Source organism: Phytophthora infestans, genomic scaffold, assembly GCF_000142945.1.
Source record: "Phytophthora infestans T30-4 supercont1.40 genomic scaffold, whole genome shotgun sequence".
Classification (NCBI taxonomy): Eukaryota; Oomycota; class Peronosporomycetes; order Peronosporales; family Peronosporaceae; genus Phytophthora; species Phytophthora infestans.
In genome coordinates, this window is record NW_003303719.1 from 358082 (window position 1) to 376357 (window position 18276).

Consider the following 18276-nt stretch of genomic DNA (forward strand, 5'->3'; position numbering starts at 1 on the left):
GTCGCTCTTACACAGCCTTCCAAGATCCTCCTCCTGAGAGTAATCAGCTGCCGCAGTTGAGGACGCTTCTCGTTCAGTCTCGTCCACGGGATTCAGCGACGGTCGGGACGAATCCAGCGAGAAAGACATTCCTCGTCTCGTTCCAGAACCCGTCGTCTCGGCTTCTCGTGCCTCTCTTGACCGCGCCTGCTCCTCTCTGGGAGTCGGCCAATCAGCTAGAGTCCCGAGGAGCGCTTGGAAGCTAGTTCTGCCTTGAGGCGTCCCCAACATCGTCACAAACATTCTTCGGTTCTCTTTGGCTCGTGGTGACGCGCCAAACAAGCTTTCATCTTCCTCCTGGGCCGATCGTTCCCTCAGACCTTCTACCACTCGTTCCGCCAGTGCCTCAGCCGCCTCTCCGGTTTCACCATGCGCTCGGGGATCCGCTTCGCCGCCTTCGCCGTCTGCAGCTGGGGCATCAGCGACTTGGTCCTCGTCAGCGTCCGCTAAGATCCGTGCGAGGCGCTGCATATCTGGCAATGATGTCGCTTGTGATTGATCTTTTTTACATTTACTTTATGAGTTGTAGCTACAAGAGGTAGTTTTCTGTGCATCTAGTGCATTAATTCCTGGCTAGAATTCGGCGTCCAGAGTGAACACCTGCTCCTCAGCTGAAACACCCACGCCAGCCTTCGAATACTCGCCCACGCGCTTCTCGAAGAAGTTTGTCTTGCCCTGTAGTGAGATCATGTCCATCCAGTCGAATGGGTTCTTCACGTTGTAGATCTTGGATACACCCAGTGAGTACAGAAGACGATCTGCCACAAACTCAATGTACTGACACATGAGCGCCGAGTTCATGCCGATGAGCTCCACCGGGAGAGAATCGCACACGAACTCGTGCTCAATCGCCACAGCGTCACGAATGATCTCATGGACACGACTCTCCGGCAGCTTGTTGACCAGCTTCGAGTACATCAGGCACGCGAAGTCCGTGTGCATACCCTCGTCGCGACTAATCATTTCGTTCGAGAAGCTTAGGCCAGGCATAAGTCCTCGCTTCTTGAGCCAGAACACGGAGCAGAACGAGCCTGAGAAGAAGATTCCTTCCACTGCAGCAAACGCTAGCAGACGCTCTGCGTACGACGATACACGTGGGTCACACCATTTGAGTGTTTCTTCTGGACACACGGGATGGTCTCGATAGCTCGAAGGAGGTGGTCTTTCTCCACCGCATCCTTGATGTACGTGTCAATAAGCAGCGAGTAGACTTCCGAGTGGATGTTCTCGATAGCGATCTGGAAGCCATAAAAGCAGCGAGCTTCAGGGATCTGCACTTCGTTACTGAAGTTCATGGCCAGATTCTCGTTGACGATACCGTCACTGGCAGCGAAGAAGGCGAGCACGTGCTTGATGAAGTGACGCTCATTGTCTGTGAGTTTCGCCCAGTCGTTGAGATCGTGCACTAGATCCAGCTCCTCGGCAGTCCAGAAGGAGGCCTCTGCCTTCTTGTACATCTGCCACACATCGTGCTCCTGGATGGGGAAGAGCACGAAGCGGTTGGGATTCGCAACGAGGTACGGCTCAGGCTGCAGCTCGCCACTCAACTCTTTGCGCTTGTATTCAGACATCTCGAGCTCATCCTTGAGGTCGATGCCCTTGACGAAGCGCTCTACAAACTGTGAGCTCAGATCCTGCTCCGGGGATTCGACCGAGGCGGCGCGTTCCGACGAGGCTGCGACCATTGTGGATGGAGAGGAAGATGTGTTTCAGTTGGTAGACGGCGTGAGGAGTCGCTTGCGAAGTCGGACGCCGAATTGGGAGTGAGAAGCCGTCGAGCTGCCGCGCTCTAGAGGTCGAGCTTGGTGCGAAGAGCAAGCGATTTGGGGCACTTCTGTCCGCGGATTGTTGAAGCTGACAAGTTGCTCTTGTCCAGATTGGAGCAACTTTCTCGCAACATAACACCTGTTCTGTGATTAGGAGCACTCGTCTTCAAGGCCATCCTGTTAAAGACGGAAAGGAACGAATAGATCTTGTTCATGAAGCAGTATTTAACAAGGGCAGTGATAGGCCGCGGCGAGTGGTAGTTACACCACAGCCTTCGTTGCACAAACTACAGCCTACAGTGAGCACTGCTCTTATTCTTCTAAACGCATGGCAAGGATCGAACGTACTGGTCTTGTTTAGCCCACACCACCAAATTGGTGCCAATCAAAGCGAATCCACGGAACAGCTCAGCGTGCTGTGATCCCGTTCCAATGGAGCATCCACCGCGTTGTGCTGCCCATCCAACCTCCGGCCAGCGAATATTTCGTCCGGCACGCCACCCTGCCTCATTTTGTGCGATTAGTTCAATCTCGTGCGTTTGAAGTTTGCAAAAGTCTCTCAGCACCTTAAAAAGTCTCTCAGCAACTTAAACAGCTGACCACTTGTGTTCAACACATCAACTTCTCGTCTTCAAGAGCTCTATGCCACTTTTGTGCAGCTCTTGGCTCGTGTCATTCGCAGAATCCCTCGCCAGCTGCAAGATGGAGTGGCTGGACATCGCCAAGGACCTGAACGCCGGTACTATCGGCGGCGTAGCGGGCATTGTAGCTGGTCACCCATTGGACACCGTCAAGGTGCAGCTCCAAACCAGTCGCGAAGCAGGAGCCGGCGTCTTACGCACACTGCGCCGAGTTGTTGGCTCTGACGGTGCTGCGGGGCTGTATCGGGGCCTATTGTCCCCAATCCTGAGCAACGCACCTATCAACGCTGTGGTCTTTGGTGTACAAGGCCAAGTGGTGCGTGGTTTGCAGACAGACGACGCTCCATTGTCCAGTACCCAGCACTTCATGGCTGGATCTAGTGCTGGACTAGTCCAAGTGATCTTTGCGGCACCGTCGGAACACGTCAAGATCCAGCTTCAGACTGGAGCTATGGGGGCAGAACACAGCTCTCTAGTGGCAGGGCGCACGATGCTAAGGAGGTATGGAGCCAGGACGCTGTTCAAGGGCTGGCAAGCGTGTTTGCTGAGAGATGTCCCGGCATTTGGAGCGTACTTCTGCGGCTACGAGGCGACCAAGAGATGGCTCACCGAAGGCCAGAGTGAGAACGAGACGGATCTTAAGCTTATGATGGCTGGAGGCATTGCAGGAATGCTGTCGTGGATGGTGAGTATGCCCCAAGATGTGGTCAAGAGCTGTGTGCAGAGTCAGAGTCTTGAGGGTCAGCAGATGACCATGACCCAGATTGCAAGGACGAGAATGCAGCAGGAAGGAGTTGGCTTTTTCTTAAAGGGATTCAGTGCCACAATGCTCCGAGCGTTTCCTGTTAGTGCAGTGACGTTCCTCGTCTACGAGAAGACCATCCAGTTCATGTCTTAATAAGCTAAGGGATGGGTCCAGGATCAAGGCGAGTGAAGCCGTGCGACTATTATGCTGGATACTGTTGGAATATGTGCTGAGTCATTGTTGGTCACGTTCTGGGCTTGATACATGTATGTTGAAGCTAAATAGACCATTAAAGTAGCTGGTATCGCGTCCGAATGGTTTGACTTCGACAACAGTCTCGTGATTTAACATGGTAATAATAATACTCGAAATTGATACGTGTAGCTATGCACCGCACGTTTTCACAAAATCGAAGCTGGGTGACCATTCCTATGACCAATTATAGGGAGGGCATAGAAATCACCTACAGGAACACGTTTTGAGCAATCGGACTTCTTCAGCCCGCGGGGGTACTACATGTATCAACAGCGTTTGGATACCGGTAAAGGCTACTTCTGTTGCAGAGCTGTCGAACTGACTGCGTTGTTGCTGAACCATTCTTTCTTACGATAGACAAGTTCTCCTGGGACTTCGTGAGGGAAGAACTGAAACAGCAGCACGCATTCAAAGGACCATTGATGGAAGGGGCTAATTTGGGACGACAGCTTTGCTTAAATGATCGCATGTCGTCGGTTTTTGGAATTGGTGATGTACACTCAACGTTTAAGTTTGTGTCAACCCATTTAAAACTAGGGCAGATTCGACTCGCTGTCAATCGCTAAATTTGCTACCAGACCGATTCCAAAACAGCCATCACGCTTTACAACCTATAGCGCTTCTGTTGTTACTCTCTCGCTGGCGCTACACGTATGCATTGTATTCTTCTTGCTGTATTCATGTGACATCACGCTGAAGTAACCTACTTCAGAAGTTGAAGTGGACGAAGTAACGTTAGGTGCGAGCTAAGATATTTCATTTGGTTTGCAAGGCTATTTATACCACCGTACTTACGTTGTCATTAACAACGAATGTGACCGACCAACTTAGTACCTTTATTAACTACTACAGGTTATGCTGCGTTACTTCAGTTAAATGCGAGGTTGCACTTGTCGCCGCCACGTCAGTCGACAGCCCATTCAGCAATTTGCTGCCTCGGACGCAAGCCACCTCCCCGCCGCGACAGGGCTACCAAGAAGAGCTGTGTAGCGATGCCACGCATTGAGACGGAAGTCCGTTTGGACTTCAAGGACGTGCTCATCCGCCCCAAGCGCTCCACGCTCAAGAGCCGCTCGCAGGTGGATGTTCAACGCGAGATCCGCTTCCTCAACTCGAAGCGCACGTGGTCCGGTGTGGTACGTGCAACATTACCATCACTCTGTAGTCTTCTTCAGTCACTTGATATTTACATTCACAAATACGTTACTTCAGCCCGTGATCGCAGCCAACATGGACACTGTCGGCACCTTCGAGATGGCTGTAGAGCTCGCCAAGCTCGAGTTCATCACGTGTGTACATAAGCACTACACGCCCCAAGATTGGGCTACTTTTGCCGCCAAACACCCGGACGTGTTGCCTACTGTCGCTGTGAGCGGTGGCTCCAGCGCTGCGGACGTCGAGAAGATAACGGCCATCCTCAAGAGCCACCCAGACATCCGCTTCATCTGCTTGGACGTGGCCAATGGCTACTCCGAGGTTTTCGTGCAGGCTGTGCGCAACGTACGCTCCGCTTTCCCAGAACACACGATCATTGCCGGCAACGTCGTGACTGGGGAGATGGTAGAGGAGCTGCTGCTGTCCGGAGCCGACATCATCAAGGTCGGCATCGGTCCGGGCTCTGTGTGCACGACACGCAAGCAAACTGGCGTGGGATACCCGCAGTTGTCTGCCGTACTGGAGTGCGCTGATGCTGCTCATGGCCTCAATGGCCACGTCATCTCCGATGGAGGCTGCACGTGTCCTGGGGACGTCGCGAAGGCGTTTGGGGCCGGCGCTGACTTCGTCATGCTTGGAGGCATGCTCGCTGGCCACGACGAGAGTGGAGGCGACAAAATCGAGATGAATGGCAAGTTGTTCAAGAAATTCTACGGGATGAGCTCGTCTGAAGCCATGAAGAAACACAATGGCGGTGTGGCGGAGTACCGTGCCTCGGAAGGCAAGAGCGTGACGGTGCCGTATCGTGGACCGGTTTCTGGAACGTGCAAGGAGATATTGGGCGGTGTGCGCTCGACTTGCACGTACGTCGGAGCCAGCAAACTGAAGGAAATCAGCAAGGTGAGTGCACATGGTGATTGCTGTAATATTGTTTTGCTTGACTAAAGGTTGGTTGAGGAAATCTTGCTCTTATGCAGCGCACGACTTTCATCAGAGTGTCTCAGCAGCTCAACGAGGTCTTCGGTCGTGCTCCAAATGAACAGGAGGAACAAGTGTCCAAAAAGCAGAAGACAGGTTAACCTATCAAATGATACCCAGGACGCCGATTTTTTTTTGCCTAGAAATTTGCAAATGCTACTGAAAAAAAACGTTGTATCTTACGCTACGAGCTTACGTGAATCGACCATACTCTCGATATAGACTGATATATTTTCCTGAGAAGTTCTAAAAAGTTTTCAAGCCCCCCAACTACAACACTCTGCAATAATGACAAGCGAATACTTAAAGGAGCAACCTGGTTTTAGTGCCGCCTTAGTGGATGGGCATAGCACTTCAATGGCGCGTCTCGTCAATAACATGAAGATAATTCATGGAGTCGATATACAACAGTCGTTTATCGTACGATTCAACAAGAAAAGAAAAAGAAAAAATGATCCCCTTGATGAATACGGTCGCCTGCCTAGCTTCTCGCAGGTATTTTCAGACAAAAACCCAACATCCCGCGTCTGCTGTTAAGTAGATTCAAAGGGGAGACTCTTCCGTGCGTTTGTAGCTATCCGTACTGTTGTTCGAGCTCAAGACAGCTTTTTACCGGTGTGGGAATGTGATGGAACTCATATGAAAGATCCGATGTACAACGGAATTTGTTTGAGTCTTATAGGCAAAGATGGGAATAAACAAAACGTTCCGGCAGCGTTCGCCTACGTTCACAAAGAAACAATCAGCAATTTCGCCTGATTCTTTAGCAACTGTATTGCAGCAGGCCTGAAATAACATAACAGACCATTTTTTTGTAACCGTGGGAAGCAATTAGGTGCACAAATATTACTAGCTTCAATGGACCTGAAGATCTATCTAAAGTTCTGCTCGGTCCATATTCGCTTCAATGTGATGGATAAATTTAAGGCCCGAAATTGAATCTACAGTCTGTAAAGGGCGACGTATTTGCGCTACAAAAAGCATCGACTTCAACCAGCTACGATCTAATTATTTCGGCGATTCTAAGAATAAAAGAAGTGATAACAAAGCAGATCGTCGATGAGTATGTTTCCACATACATTCGAGCTATTCACCCTACCGATTGGTGTGTTGTTGGCAACATGCAGCCCACTTTTGAAGAAAGCAAGTGGCTGTTGGAGTTCTGGGGCAATATCCCTCGACACGGAGACGCGCTTCAATTATTTGGAGTTTGCACAACCAGTGCTATAGAGGGCGACAACAATGTATTGCTGTGGCATGGTGTGCGGACCAAACTAGTGCTTGGCTCTATGATAGCCTATTGCTCGGGGGTTCTGAAGCTCTTCCAGAAAAGAAAGGAAACCGTGCAGGACTGAAAAAAAAACTGATGCTGACGTCACTCCGTATGCTCTCGGATTGTTTAGCGAGGAGAAGGTCAGAGTAATTCAGCAGACTGTGGTTCTCAGCGACCCCCCCCCCCCCCGATCTTCTATGTATTCGATGCATTCGACTCGCGGTCTACAAACGGCAGTGCTCATCTTGATGAGGCAAACATACACAGCGATTCCTGTACTAGATGCACTGTTGCAGAGCAGCTAACGATAATATGTCGCCACATCCAAGCTATTATATACTGAAGATCAAAACAAAATATCAGTGCTCTTCCTAGGTATGACGTGATGACCTATTTCTATGACGCATACAAAGTGACAAAACACACAAAGTTAAAACGCTAATAAAAATCATGTGTGGTATTAATCATTTGGGAATAGCTTCTCTGCTAATTTGAAGGAACGTTTAACAATACGGAGTTTGGTGGGCTGCGAGTAACCAGTCCAAAATATTAAATGAATTACCTGCACACCACCACGAGGGCTTCATTGTGGCGTAGGTTGTCAAAGTAATACCAATGCAGAGGCTAGAATTTGTTCATTCAATTGAGAAACACGTACGTACGACAAACATTGCTTCATACCCAGCGCCCACTTAGCTAAAAACACCTCCCCAGGCTTCGCAGCACCGGGCCTTGTTACCACACCTCTCACTACTACTAGCTGGGTACTAGCGGCGTTTAGCTAAGGTTTGGCTAGAGAATCTTTGAACGAGACAACGGAGTTGAAGTTAATACAATAAGAAAAATTAAGTAGGACTGAAATCCTTCGTTACATGCTGTTCCACGTAGGCATAGTGTAATTGGCTACATGCACCAGTACAAGTGTTTCTTTCCTATGGTTCTTGCCCATCGTTTTGTCATTGCTTCCGGCAGACATTATCAGACGGGTTTGTATGAAAGCTCTCGAATCCAACAAGGGAACAGGAACCTACCACAGCAAAATGAATTGTTGAGCTACAGCTCAACATTAAGCCACTTTCTTATCCGCGTACTTGATTCGAGGAAGTTGAGTCGTTAGGGTGGTTTGTAAGCTGCGAAAACTCCGTGTAATTCATTAATCTCCTTCAAACCTTTCATCCGTATAAAAACAATCCTATACGCACCGTTCGTAAGCGATCGCCGTGTCTTTTCAAAGAAGATATGTGTGGGCTGTAGTCGCGTATGATCCTGATCCTGCATGAGCCGGTATTAAGCGTGGATTGCGCGAGCAGGTCTTAAAGAAAGAAATAGAAAGCGAATCCTCACTGTGAGGCATCTAGACTAAGTTGTATTTTATCCAATCATATTGTTTGTGGCCCCCACTGTCGTTCGTTGTGGTAGATGGTTAATAAATATCCTGGCGGGCCTGCCACTGCCAATCCGAAGATCAGCACTACCGCCCCTGGATGAGGCTACATGCCCCCAGCCCACTACATGAAGATACAAATGGGGAGTGGGCCAGCCGTATTTGTAAAGCTTGGCATTTTGCAGCTAAGCTCATCAAACCAGATAGTGCTGACGGCGCTTTAAGAATTTATCTACTCGGCTGAACAGTATGCGTTGTCATCATGCTTGTCGTTAAATGTTGCTGTGAGCAAGTTTGTCGTTATCCCGCATTGTGGATATCGTCGGCTGTGTCGACGACCGTCGATGCAACTCAAGCTCTGGTTTTGACATATTTTAGTTGCTCAACACATTTTAGCTGTTCAAATTTGGGCATTCTTTAAAACTTGTCTGGTCCGGAAAAGAATTAACAATTCTTTAAATTCGCGACAACTTCTCCTTGAACGAGAGCGTACTTGACCTTGATAAAAGGATGCAGCGTGGGGAAGCTTTTTTTTGGAATAGGGGTTTCCGCCAATACTATCATTACATCTTAGGCAGGTGAAGTTCCATAATTAAAAGCGGAACCAAAACATCGTATATTGGTCCTAAATAACTAAAAAGTAGATCGTCTGTGACTTACGCTTTAGTTGCTTTTTTTAATTGATCGAAAATTAGCTCGAGATTAAAGTGCACATAAGCTCAGGTCCTAGTTAATTCGAGTGAAACGTTTAATAAAACTCATACGAGCTCGCCGTCACTATGGAGAACCGTCAAGCATTCAGTATAATTAGCTTAAAAAACTTAAGTATAACTTTATTCTCAATGCAAAACGTCACAGGCTTCGGTTAAGACTCGTGATTTGTGTTAAGAAGTGTGAATCTGATTGGGCTACAATGTAGATCAAACTCTGAACGCTCTCAACTGAAACCGTAAACACTCCGGAACAAGCGTATAGTGACGATATTTGCTGGAGCGCGAGCTTCTTCCTCTCTAGCTCTAGCTAAAACGAAGGAGCATTCTCTTAGATTGGACACTGAGCAAAACATCTAGGTAGCAGCTTACATTTTAAGCCAATCTTCGTGAAATAATAGAGGCCTTGTGACGGGTCACACAGCACCTTGCACAGAGGAAGTGCTTAAGGGTATTAACTACCCGAGTGAACGTAAGTCCACGTGTTCCCGGCCTCAGTGGGAACAGTTTGCTACTTAGAGGAGTAGATTTTAAGACTGATGTATTTATAGGTAAGATAAGCTTGGGTCTCATACAAACTAGAGGCTACCTATAGTAGAGCTAAGTAGTCATGCACTGACTGGTTCCGAGAGCACCTGGTACCGTGTACCAGGTGTCCACAAGAGTGACGGGTCACTCATTATGTAACATGGGGCACACTGAATTGTACCCCGTTACAGGCCTTGTAGCTAGACGCTAAATATCCAAAGGAGCCTAGACAGGGGAGCCTTGTGATGTACTCCTTCATCTAGTATTTTTGAGAAAGGCCCAGATTACTCCTCATTTAAACTCCCTCGATACTGTGAAAGCCTCGAATTTTTAGTAGACGACCCCCTTCCTCTTGGCTCACGGGACGCATGAGCGCATGACCCGCAAAACTGGTTACCCTGCCGACAGTACATATTGTAGGGTAAACGTAGCTCGAAAAGAGTACTGACCAAAGCTCAACTAAAGTTGAGAATACAAACGTAGCAAAAAAGTACTGATAGTTAAGTAGCAGTATCCTAGCGCAGTTTTCATACGTTTACTTTTCAAAACGGCATCGCTTCCAGCCCTTCCCATCCTTGCCATAAGTCAATGGCGTTAGCTTGTCTTTCTAGCCTTCCATCCGTCCTATGCCCGTGACTAACTTTGACATTACGCTGGAGTATTTGGACTCGGAGACTTACAAGGGCACAGGTTGGTAGTTGTGGAACATCGACACCACTCAAGGCTAGCCGCTTGCTGTCGCGCTGAACACGGGAAAGTCTCTGATACTGTTTATCATGGACTGTCGACGACGTTATTGCGCAGGAAAGTGCCAAAACGATACGGAAGACACGTGGAACCCGCTTCTGTCGTTATTTCTGACTGAGGGGGGGCTTCGGTGATTCCAGTGCTCTTACGAAGCCGTTACTTACCTCACTCACCACCTCTATTACCACTTCTCCGGCTAGGGGAGAAGATGTATGCGAGGGAACTGGAGAGGCTTTCTTGAAATAGTGATCATTATGATCAAGGCTTGCGTGCTGCAAGCCAGGCCCTCCGAAAAAGGCGTTGCAATGCCATTTTGCGCTTCTTTCGAAAAATGTTGTCAGTGGAGAACGAGAGAGTGACAAAAAACCTATTCCGTAGAACTGTAAAACGGCAAGTTTATCGAACTAGTTGGCTCAGCAGCAGCGATTCCAAGCACAATATGTCAGCCTTTTTTTGGTACTTAAGCAAATCTCGATTATGCGCTCACGACATTCGACACCGAAACTGCACCCCAGGGCTGACGTATAATCTTCAAGAAGAGCAGGATCTCTAGGCGAATTGGGAGCAAGTTGTAGCGATGAAATACCAACACGTGCGGCGCCTTAATGAACAGCCGCTACGCCGCTTTATATGTAGACGGAATGAACCGAATGGCACCGTAAGCTGGAGCAAATAGCCGTCCTCGTCTCGTACCCGGAACAAGACGCTTGTCTTCGCGTCGTCACCACTGATACCACGTCGGTATCAATATTCTTCTGCGGTTGTGTCGCCGCAGCCGTAGCCCCCCCCCACTTAAGGAGGAACTCACCGTTCCGAGCAAGATCGGAAGGCGTGGATGCCGCATCGCATCCGCGTAAAACTATGTATGCCCTGTAGAGGCAGGCACTGAGTTGATGATGGCAAACTCTGGCATTGGCAAGCAGTCGCTCCACTGCGGGAACGAGTGTGCGTAGTCGTTCAGTACGTCACAGAGCACGCGATTCACACGCTCGGTCTGTCCGTCCGTGTGCGGATAATCAGCAGTCGGCATCAACAGCTGCGCTCCAAGAAGTGTAAACACTTCTTGCCAGAACCGCGCTGTAAAGCGTGGAACATGGTCCGACACAATGTCGAGCGAATTCCATGGTGTCGGAATATCATGTCAACAAACCGTCATGCCGTCTGCACGGCCGTGACTTTAGCTGGTACTGCAGCAAGATGAACCATCTTGATGAAACGATCAACAAAGGCCACAATGCCAGTCCTCCGCTTGTTGTCTGACGGAAGACCGATAGCAAAGTCCATAGAAATGGACTGCTAACACTCCGACGGTTTCGGTAGTAATTGTAGTGGGGCCTGTGAATACACAGCAGGCCTCACACGTTGGCACACTTCACAAGAACGTACGGACTTGCGAAACCACTTGTACTGGTGGTTCATGTAAACGTACCTCCTGCATGTTCTCCCACGGCCAGGGTGCCCTGCCGTACACGCATCGTGGTACTCGGACAGGATCCGCATACGCAGACCAATATTATTCGGCACGCCGATGTGGATTGTATTGTCGTCTACTGCGCTGCAAAGCAGCAGTCCTTCGTCCACACGATATGGGTGTGTACGAGCTCGCTTGATGTGGCGACAACTTCAGACGTGACACATCGGAAGGTGAAAAGACATTTCTAGCAGTTGTTTTGCGACAGCGTCACTCGAAAACGCCTTGTTCACGTCGTCGATCAATGTCGACGACGGAGCACTTACTCGTTCAACGTCGATTTGATTGAGGTCGGCTGCCTTAACAGCATAATAATGTTGACGCGACAGCGCGTCGGCCACCGCATTCAAGCTTCTAGGTTTGTATAAAACCTGGAAGTCGTACTCCGCAAAGAACGAACACCATCTCGTTATTTGCAATATTCGCGGAGTCATCACTCCTGTTCGCAGTGAAGCGTGGTCGGTGTAGACCACGAACGGTCTACTCCCAAGTAAATACGCTAGGGACTTCGCCAGTGCATACTTCATGGTAAGGAGCGCCTTGTCATGTACAGAGTAGATACGCTCCGCTGGCTTTAGCTGACGCGACTGGTAGTTGATCACACGATCATAGCCCTCGTGATCGTGCTGCATCAGCGCGCATCCGATCGCAAAATCAGACGCGTCACATACGATGTGCATCTTGGTCAGCCACTACCAAGATCGGCGCCTCTGCTAAGCCCTCCTTGACGGTATCGAAGGCCTGCTGACACTTTAAATCCGCTCAGCTTCCTTTTTCAGGAGCTGTGACAGCGGGCAAATCTCGCCTGCGTAATTCTCAACGTACTTGCACAAGTACGTGGCAAATCCAAGAAACTGCCTCAGCTCCTTCATGTCGGTTGGCGTTGGCCATTCATTGATCACTATGATCTTTTCTGATCAGAGCGTACGCCGTTCTTCCCGACGAGACACCCTAGGACAGGTTTCTCGTTCACCCCGAAAATATACTTCTTCAGGTTCGCATAGAGCTTATGTTTACGGATAAGCCAAAGCAGTTGACAGAGGTGCTCTTTGTGCACCTCAACGTCAGTCTTCTTGTCCACAGCCCGGCTGTGAGCGAACACGTCATCGAAGTATCTCGGTGCGAAGTTACGCACTGAGTGCAATATATGTGTAACACATCTATTGAAGGTTGCAGGGCGACGGTAGTTGTGGCGATGGAGGTGATGATAGTAGCGGCGACTGCGGTGGCGATGGTGAAGCGGACTATCTTGAAGCCAGCCGGTGCTTCGTGATCGCTCCCAATGACGACCCGGTTGATGCTGTGAATGCCAGAAGCGGGCCGAAGCTCCAATAAGAGAGCAGGAGAAGACGTAGATGAGCGTCACGGTGACCGCCTCAGGCTCGAACCCACTCAATTCCAGTGAGGCCAAGCCCCAAGATGAAGATTGCAGCTGTTCAAGCGAGTCCCGGTAGAGACGGCCGACTGCGCCGTCCGCTGTGTCTTTATTTTTCTTAAGAGTGATGTAAACAACTGAAGAGCTACGAGAATAAACACGTTCACAGTCAGCACCACTACGTTCCGCTTAGCGAACGAGATGCCTAGCTTATATTACAAATGCTGTAATTCATATTGACACAGGCGAAAATCAAATCATTGATTATACTTGAAATACGTACTTCGTGAGAGCATCAGTAAGACCTCGTTAAAAGAGCTGATCTCAACTTAGCAATTTTATTCATGTATTTAAAATGCACCAAATATTAAGCTACAGCCAATTTTGGTGAATCCTGTTAGAGAATATAATTTATGTGTTCAAAAAGCACTTAGAACTTGAGCTACAGCCACTTGCACAAAACAATAAAGTAGAGCGCACCAAATTTGCCCCAAATAATTCCCTATTGTGCTGTCCGTACTACGTGACAACACTACCAGGATAACACTACTGTAGTCATTAAAGATTAAAATCACGGCGAATATGCAGCATCGTAAAATGAAGAATTGAAAATAAATCGCTCAAATGTTGTAAGCAGTCAAGATATATATAATGACTGCATTTGTGATAGAAATCAGATCAGAGCGAATACGCGGTGGTGATTGGTTATAAATTCAGTGGTGAGTAAAGGACTCCATCTATTGTTAAGTTGACTGCTGACGCCGCTGATACTGCGTCGGTCTATTGTACTCAGTCCCACACGATACGTCTTCTGCTCGTTTTGGTGTCACCGTGTACAATTGGGACAGGATTTTGGCGAATACAGTGTCAAAGAGGTTGTCTGTTTGTAGCGAAAAAATCCCACTTACATCGTCGGCTTGTGCTCCAGCGTCTTTAGCAATCTGTTCAAGATGCTGCATCAAAGTTCTTAATCGGGAGGTGGTGCTCTGGTTTGAAATCGTGATGCTTGCTGAGCGGTCGGTAAGGACGAATCCTAGCGTCTTTGACGCCAAAGAACCATAACTTCCGCGGCGACTTCACACTTGCAGGAGCCGGAAAATCTCAATCTTTAGGAACAGCATGTGCGAGCTTACCATCACACCACTCAACTGAACACCACTCACGATGCTCACTAGCCAAAGTAATGTTGCTAATTGGAGTAGCTTTTGAATGGGGTGCATAGCATTGCGGAATTTCACAATCATACTAGCTCGAAGGTCCGCCATCCGGCTGTCAATGTCGTGAATTGAAACTGGAGAAACACAACTACCAACAAAGTGCTGTTGTAATTCGTTAACCACTTTCTGTGCGACTTTGGAGGGTAGTTTGACACTCATGACTTCTTTAAGCTGATTAATCTCTTTGTGAAGATTGGTCACCAGTTCTCGCAATTCGCTAACCTGCTTTGCTCTGGCAAGGTGAGTTAGAATTTCAGATGTTTTTAATCACAATTCGGAGGGTCACCAATTGCCAAAACAGTAGCACCCTGCTGTTTATCAAGAAGCTCGTTGTCCGAAAACACTCTCGCTTTAAAGATCGGGTGGTTGGGGCACAATGTACTTCGTAAGTGTTGCTCATAATGAATAATAGCGGCTAGTAAAAGCGGGAAAGCTCACACCCTGAACAAACCAAACCATGTAACGTGCACGTAATTCGTTTGGTCGTAAATTACGCAGATTTGTGAACCATCATTACGAAACGCATTGGTTTTTGGTAAAATATTCCCCGGATCTGAACCTTGGAATGGGGTTTGGAGTTTCAGTCACTACAGGTTTGGAGTTACAAAGCCTGCACAGAAAGATTGTGCCTCCTCGTCAAAAGCCGCGTCTTTTTAAGATACTTCACAGGATCTGAGCGCTCAGTTCATCTAGCAGCCAGCTAATCACCTCAGACTTCAGTTCACTCCCTTCTGCGCAGGCGCACTGCTTCAGTACGTGTCCGCGCTTTAAAATCAGTGATAGGCCCAATCCGTCACTCTAGTTCCTTGTCAACATCAGTGTTTCACGTGCTTGTCATTCCGCCAACACAAACTCCATCGATTTGACTTGGCTACTGACCTGTACAAATAGACCTGAACTGGCGATTTGTTCATCATGAAGGAATAGTAACTGGTCAGTGCTAATCGCTGCTGCCACTTTGGATACGAACCAGCTCCAACACTTGCAACGCAGCGTCCACCTTCCGGGGTTAGCAGGGGATGGATTTTGGAGACAGTGATTTGACATCGGCACAGGAAGAGGTGGGAGCCCAGCTAACAGGTCAGAGTACAGCGACATCGAGATCGGGTGTTGAGGCAGTGAGACGAGGAGAATTTATGGCAGCACCAGACACTTCATCGAGCACAAACATCGGTGCTGTGATCCCTGTGCCAGAGCACGTGAGTCAAGCTATCCGAGATTATGTTCCTCTCGCTGGATTCACTGTTGTACCAAAACGCCGGGGGGAGCGCTCAATTACTCTTGACTAGGGTGTTCGCATTTCCGCAACAATTGATGGTAAGTAGTACGTAGGTTGGATTTGCCAAGGAAGTCATGAATGTAGTCGTCAGAACAAGATTATTCAGCTATATGGTAACACATCGAAAGCCACAAAACACCTCGGCGATGAGCATTTGCTAACCGCAGCGAAAGTGAAAGCAGAGAACGGCAGAGAACGAAGTCGGGCGGAGCAGCTGGAGCGTATCCGGAGCAAGGTTGTGAATGGCGACGACAGCAGAAGAATGACATTACTACTGGAGACGATGCGTGTGGTTAATAACAATCTCCCTTTTCAAATTGGGGAATATGATGAATATGAGCTACTAGCAGACTTTACCCTAGGAGATGATTTTCGGGTCACGATCAACAATCACACGGTGACGCGTTCTATTGTCGAGCTGTACTCAAGTGCACGAATCGTTGCTTCTGATGTCATTGATCGCAGCAGAGTTCTTGGAGTACCGACGTTTACAGTGGTGTGTGATATGTTGACGTCGAAGACCCAGAAATCCACCAAATACTTGGGCCTCCGTCTCTACTTTACCGACTGTAAATGGAAACTCCAATCGATTCTTTTGGGTACTCGCCATTATGAACCTATGTATGGCGAGAGAAGTGAAGGAAGTCGCGGGCCATTAAAGCGATGGATCCTCGAGCTTTTGCAGGATTTCGGGGTGACGCTTAAAGATGTGTATGCTTCAACCACCGACGCTGGCCTAGACATCAAATGGATGATGACGGCAGGACTTCACTTTAAATGGGAATGGTGTATGCCGCATCTAACGAACGCTGCAACAAAGATGGCATTTGGAATCGTGCCGCAGCGATGCAACTCGAAGAACCCCGAAGGAACTGATATGCTTTCACGCATCGCTCGCACCACGTATGCAATTCGTTCTAATGCAACCATGGGGAGTCTTTTTGCCGAGCTTTGTGAAATGGCTAACACTGGCGCGTCCAAACAATTGCTTGAGCATAAAGATCACCGCTTTATGGGTATAGAGAAGATTATTAAACGTTTACTGAGCAAATGGGATCAGCTCGAAGACTGGTTTCAAGAGAGGATTAACAAAGCAATTCGTGAACGGAAAGCTGCACCAGAGGGCCTACCTATCGCAGATGACAAGGAAACTCTTCTCCAGTTGTATGGACTGCTGAACCCTGTTGCAGCTCTCAATACTAAAAGCCAGAAAGAAGACACAAACCAATTAAGCGTTCTCCTGTCGGTATTTCGCCTTCGAACGACCATTTTAGACGAAACGCGGCCCATCCAAGACAAGGCACGGTCCTCTTCAGAACCTCCGCTGTACTACCAAGTGCAAAATCTCACTCGACTCGCCAAAACTACGCGTGCCCTGCTAGCACAAGCATTTCACAAGAACTTCTTCATTCGCTATACGGACCCATCGCGTTTTCGGAGTACAGCGTATATACCAGAAATGCAATTGTTGTTGCACCCGTCATCCAAGAACCAAGCCAAAAATCTCGCTAAGATTGTCAAAATTTGCAACGAGCAGTTGATAATTGATCCAGAACAGCCCCACCTTCGCCTAGACGAACATAGCGTGGCGCGAAATGTAGCGTCCGTGAAGGTAGCTGTGATGAATCGACCACGAGATCTGATGCTTGAAATTTTAAAAGGAAGTGCTCTTGGCTCGCAGGCATCGACACAATGACAACAGCCGGCCAGTTCACCTAATACGTTTGGTCCTATGCCCGATTTATCAAGTCTCCAGCAGCAAACGGTGTTTTCGGAAGATCTCATTGAATTTACCGAAGAAACAGCGGTGACAGTTGTTCAACGCGATGTGCATGAAGCTCGAGTGGACGAAGAGCTCGACAGGTGGTTAGCAGATGCGAGTAGACTGCAGATCACTAACTCAAAGCCCGAGGGTATCCTTTTATACTGGAAGAGGCAGCAAAATGAGAACAACTACCGGATCATGCCTATCGCAGCGAAAATTCTGTATGCGATTCCGTCTTCCGCCGCCCAGATCGAACGAGATTTCGGAATCACTGGAATGCTGGTTACGAGCCACCGAACTAGCATCGCAAAGCACAACATTGATATGTGGTCATCGGTCAACAGGAGCCGCAGATTTGTTGACGTAGCAAACTCCAAGAGACTTTCCAACGCTGAAGTGAAGCAAGCTATCCCTGCAAACGTCCTCGTGCCCCTCACCTCTCACGAGTTTGACGCGCCCTTTTCCACGGAGTGGGAGAACGAGATGGCATCTTGCATATTTGATTTCGATTAAGCCGTCAGTCTAATGGTTTCTCAAAATACGCGACTGCATGTTGAGTCTTGCCTTGCAGTGAAATTCGCATAATGTTCTAGCTAGATGTACTGACCACGTTGCTGTATGACAAATACAAAACCGCTTAGACTAATATTTGATGGTAGTTTGTGCTCGGGGAACACGCTTTCCACGGGTGCCAAGCTGGTTGCTGTAGTTGGTAAAAGATGCACAGCGAATTTACCTTTGAATCGGCTCAAATTCATCTTACCAATGTCATGCAATGCGATCTATTCCGATTAGTCTTAACCTTCGATCGCTTACGCTATAGACTCAGCAAAAGTATTCCATTATTCAAAGTGATAAACGAATTCATTCTGTGAAATGGGACCAAGATGATCCCTTGCGATAAATAGTATCAGTTCGCTTTAGTAGCCTCTAGAAATAACAAAACAA

The 18276-nt window shown here is 48.3% G+C and overlaps 4 protein-coding genes across 4 annotated transcripts; 3 read left to right on the forward strand and 1 right to left on the reverse strand.

Annotated features, from left to right (window-relative positions):
* Nucleotides 1-612: 612 nt before the first annotated feature.
* PITG_15659 (ribonucleoside-diphosphate reductase small chain) lies at nucleotides 613-1792 on the reverse strand (the record flags this gene model as incomplete). The annotated part of the gene is made up of 2 exons (XM_002897897.1): nucleotides 613-1115; nucleotides 1145-1792. 2 exons carry the CDS (start codon nucleotides 1722-1724, stop codon nucleotides 613-615), a joined length of 1083 nt encoding a protein of 360 aa, XP_002897943.1.
* Nucleotides 1793-2507: 715 nt separating this feature from the next.
* PITG_15660 (mitochondrial carnitine/acylcarnitine carrier protein, putative) lies at nucleotides 2508-3344 on the forward strand (the record flags this gene model as incomplete). Its single annotated transcript, XM_002897898.1, has 1 exon — nucleotides 2508-3344. One exon carries the CDS (start codon nucleotides 2508-2510, stop codon nucleotides 3342-3344), a length of 837 nt encoding a protein of 278 aa, XP_002897944.1.
* Nucleotides 3345-3707: 363 nt separating this feature from the next.
* On the forward strand, nucleotides 3708-5761 carry PITG_15661 (GMP reductase 2; the record flags this gene model as incomplete). The annotated part of the gene is made up of 5 exons (XM_002897899.1): nucleotides 3708-3732; nucleotides 3804-3823; nucleotides 4319-4582; nucleotides 4659-5501; nucleotides 5579-5761. 5 exons carry the CDS (start codon nucleotides 3708-3710, stop codon nucleotides 5678-5680), a joined length of 1254 nt encoding a protein of 417 aa, XP_002897945.1.
* Nucleotides 5762-15637: 9876 nt separating this feature from the next.
* Nucleotides 15638-17104, forward strand: PITG_15662 (uncharacterized protein; the record flags this gene model as incomplete). The annotated part of the gene is made up of 5 exons (XM_002897900.1): nucleotides 15638-15676; nucleotides 15748-16207; nucleotides 16304-16579; nucleotides 16631-17030; nucleotides 17077-17104. 5 exons carry the CDS (start codon nucleotides 15638-15640, stop codon nucleotides 17102-17104), a joined length of 1203 nt encoding a protein of 400 aa, XP_002897946.1.
* Between the last annotated feature and the right edge of the window lie 1172 nt (nucleotides 17105-18276).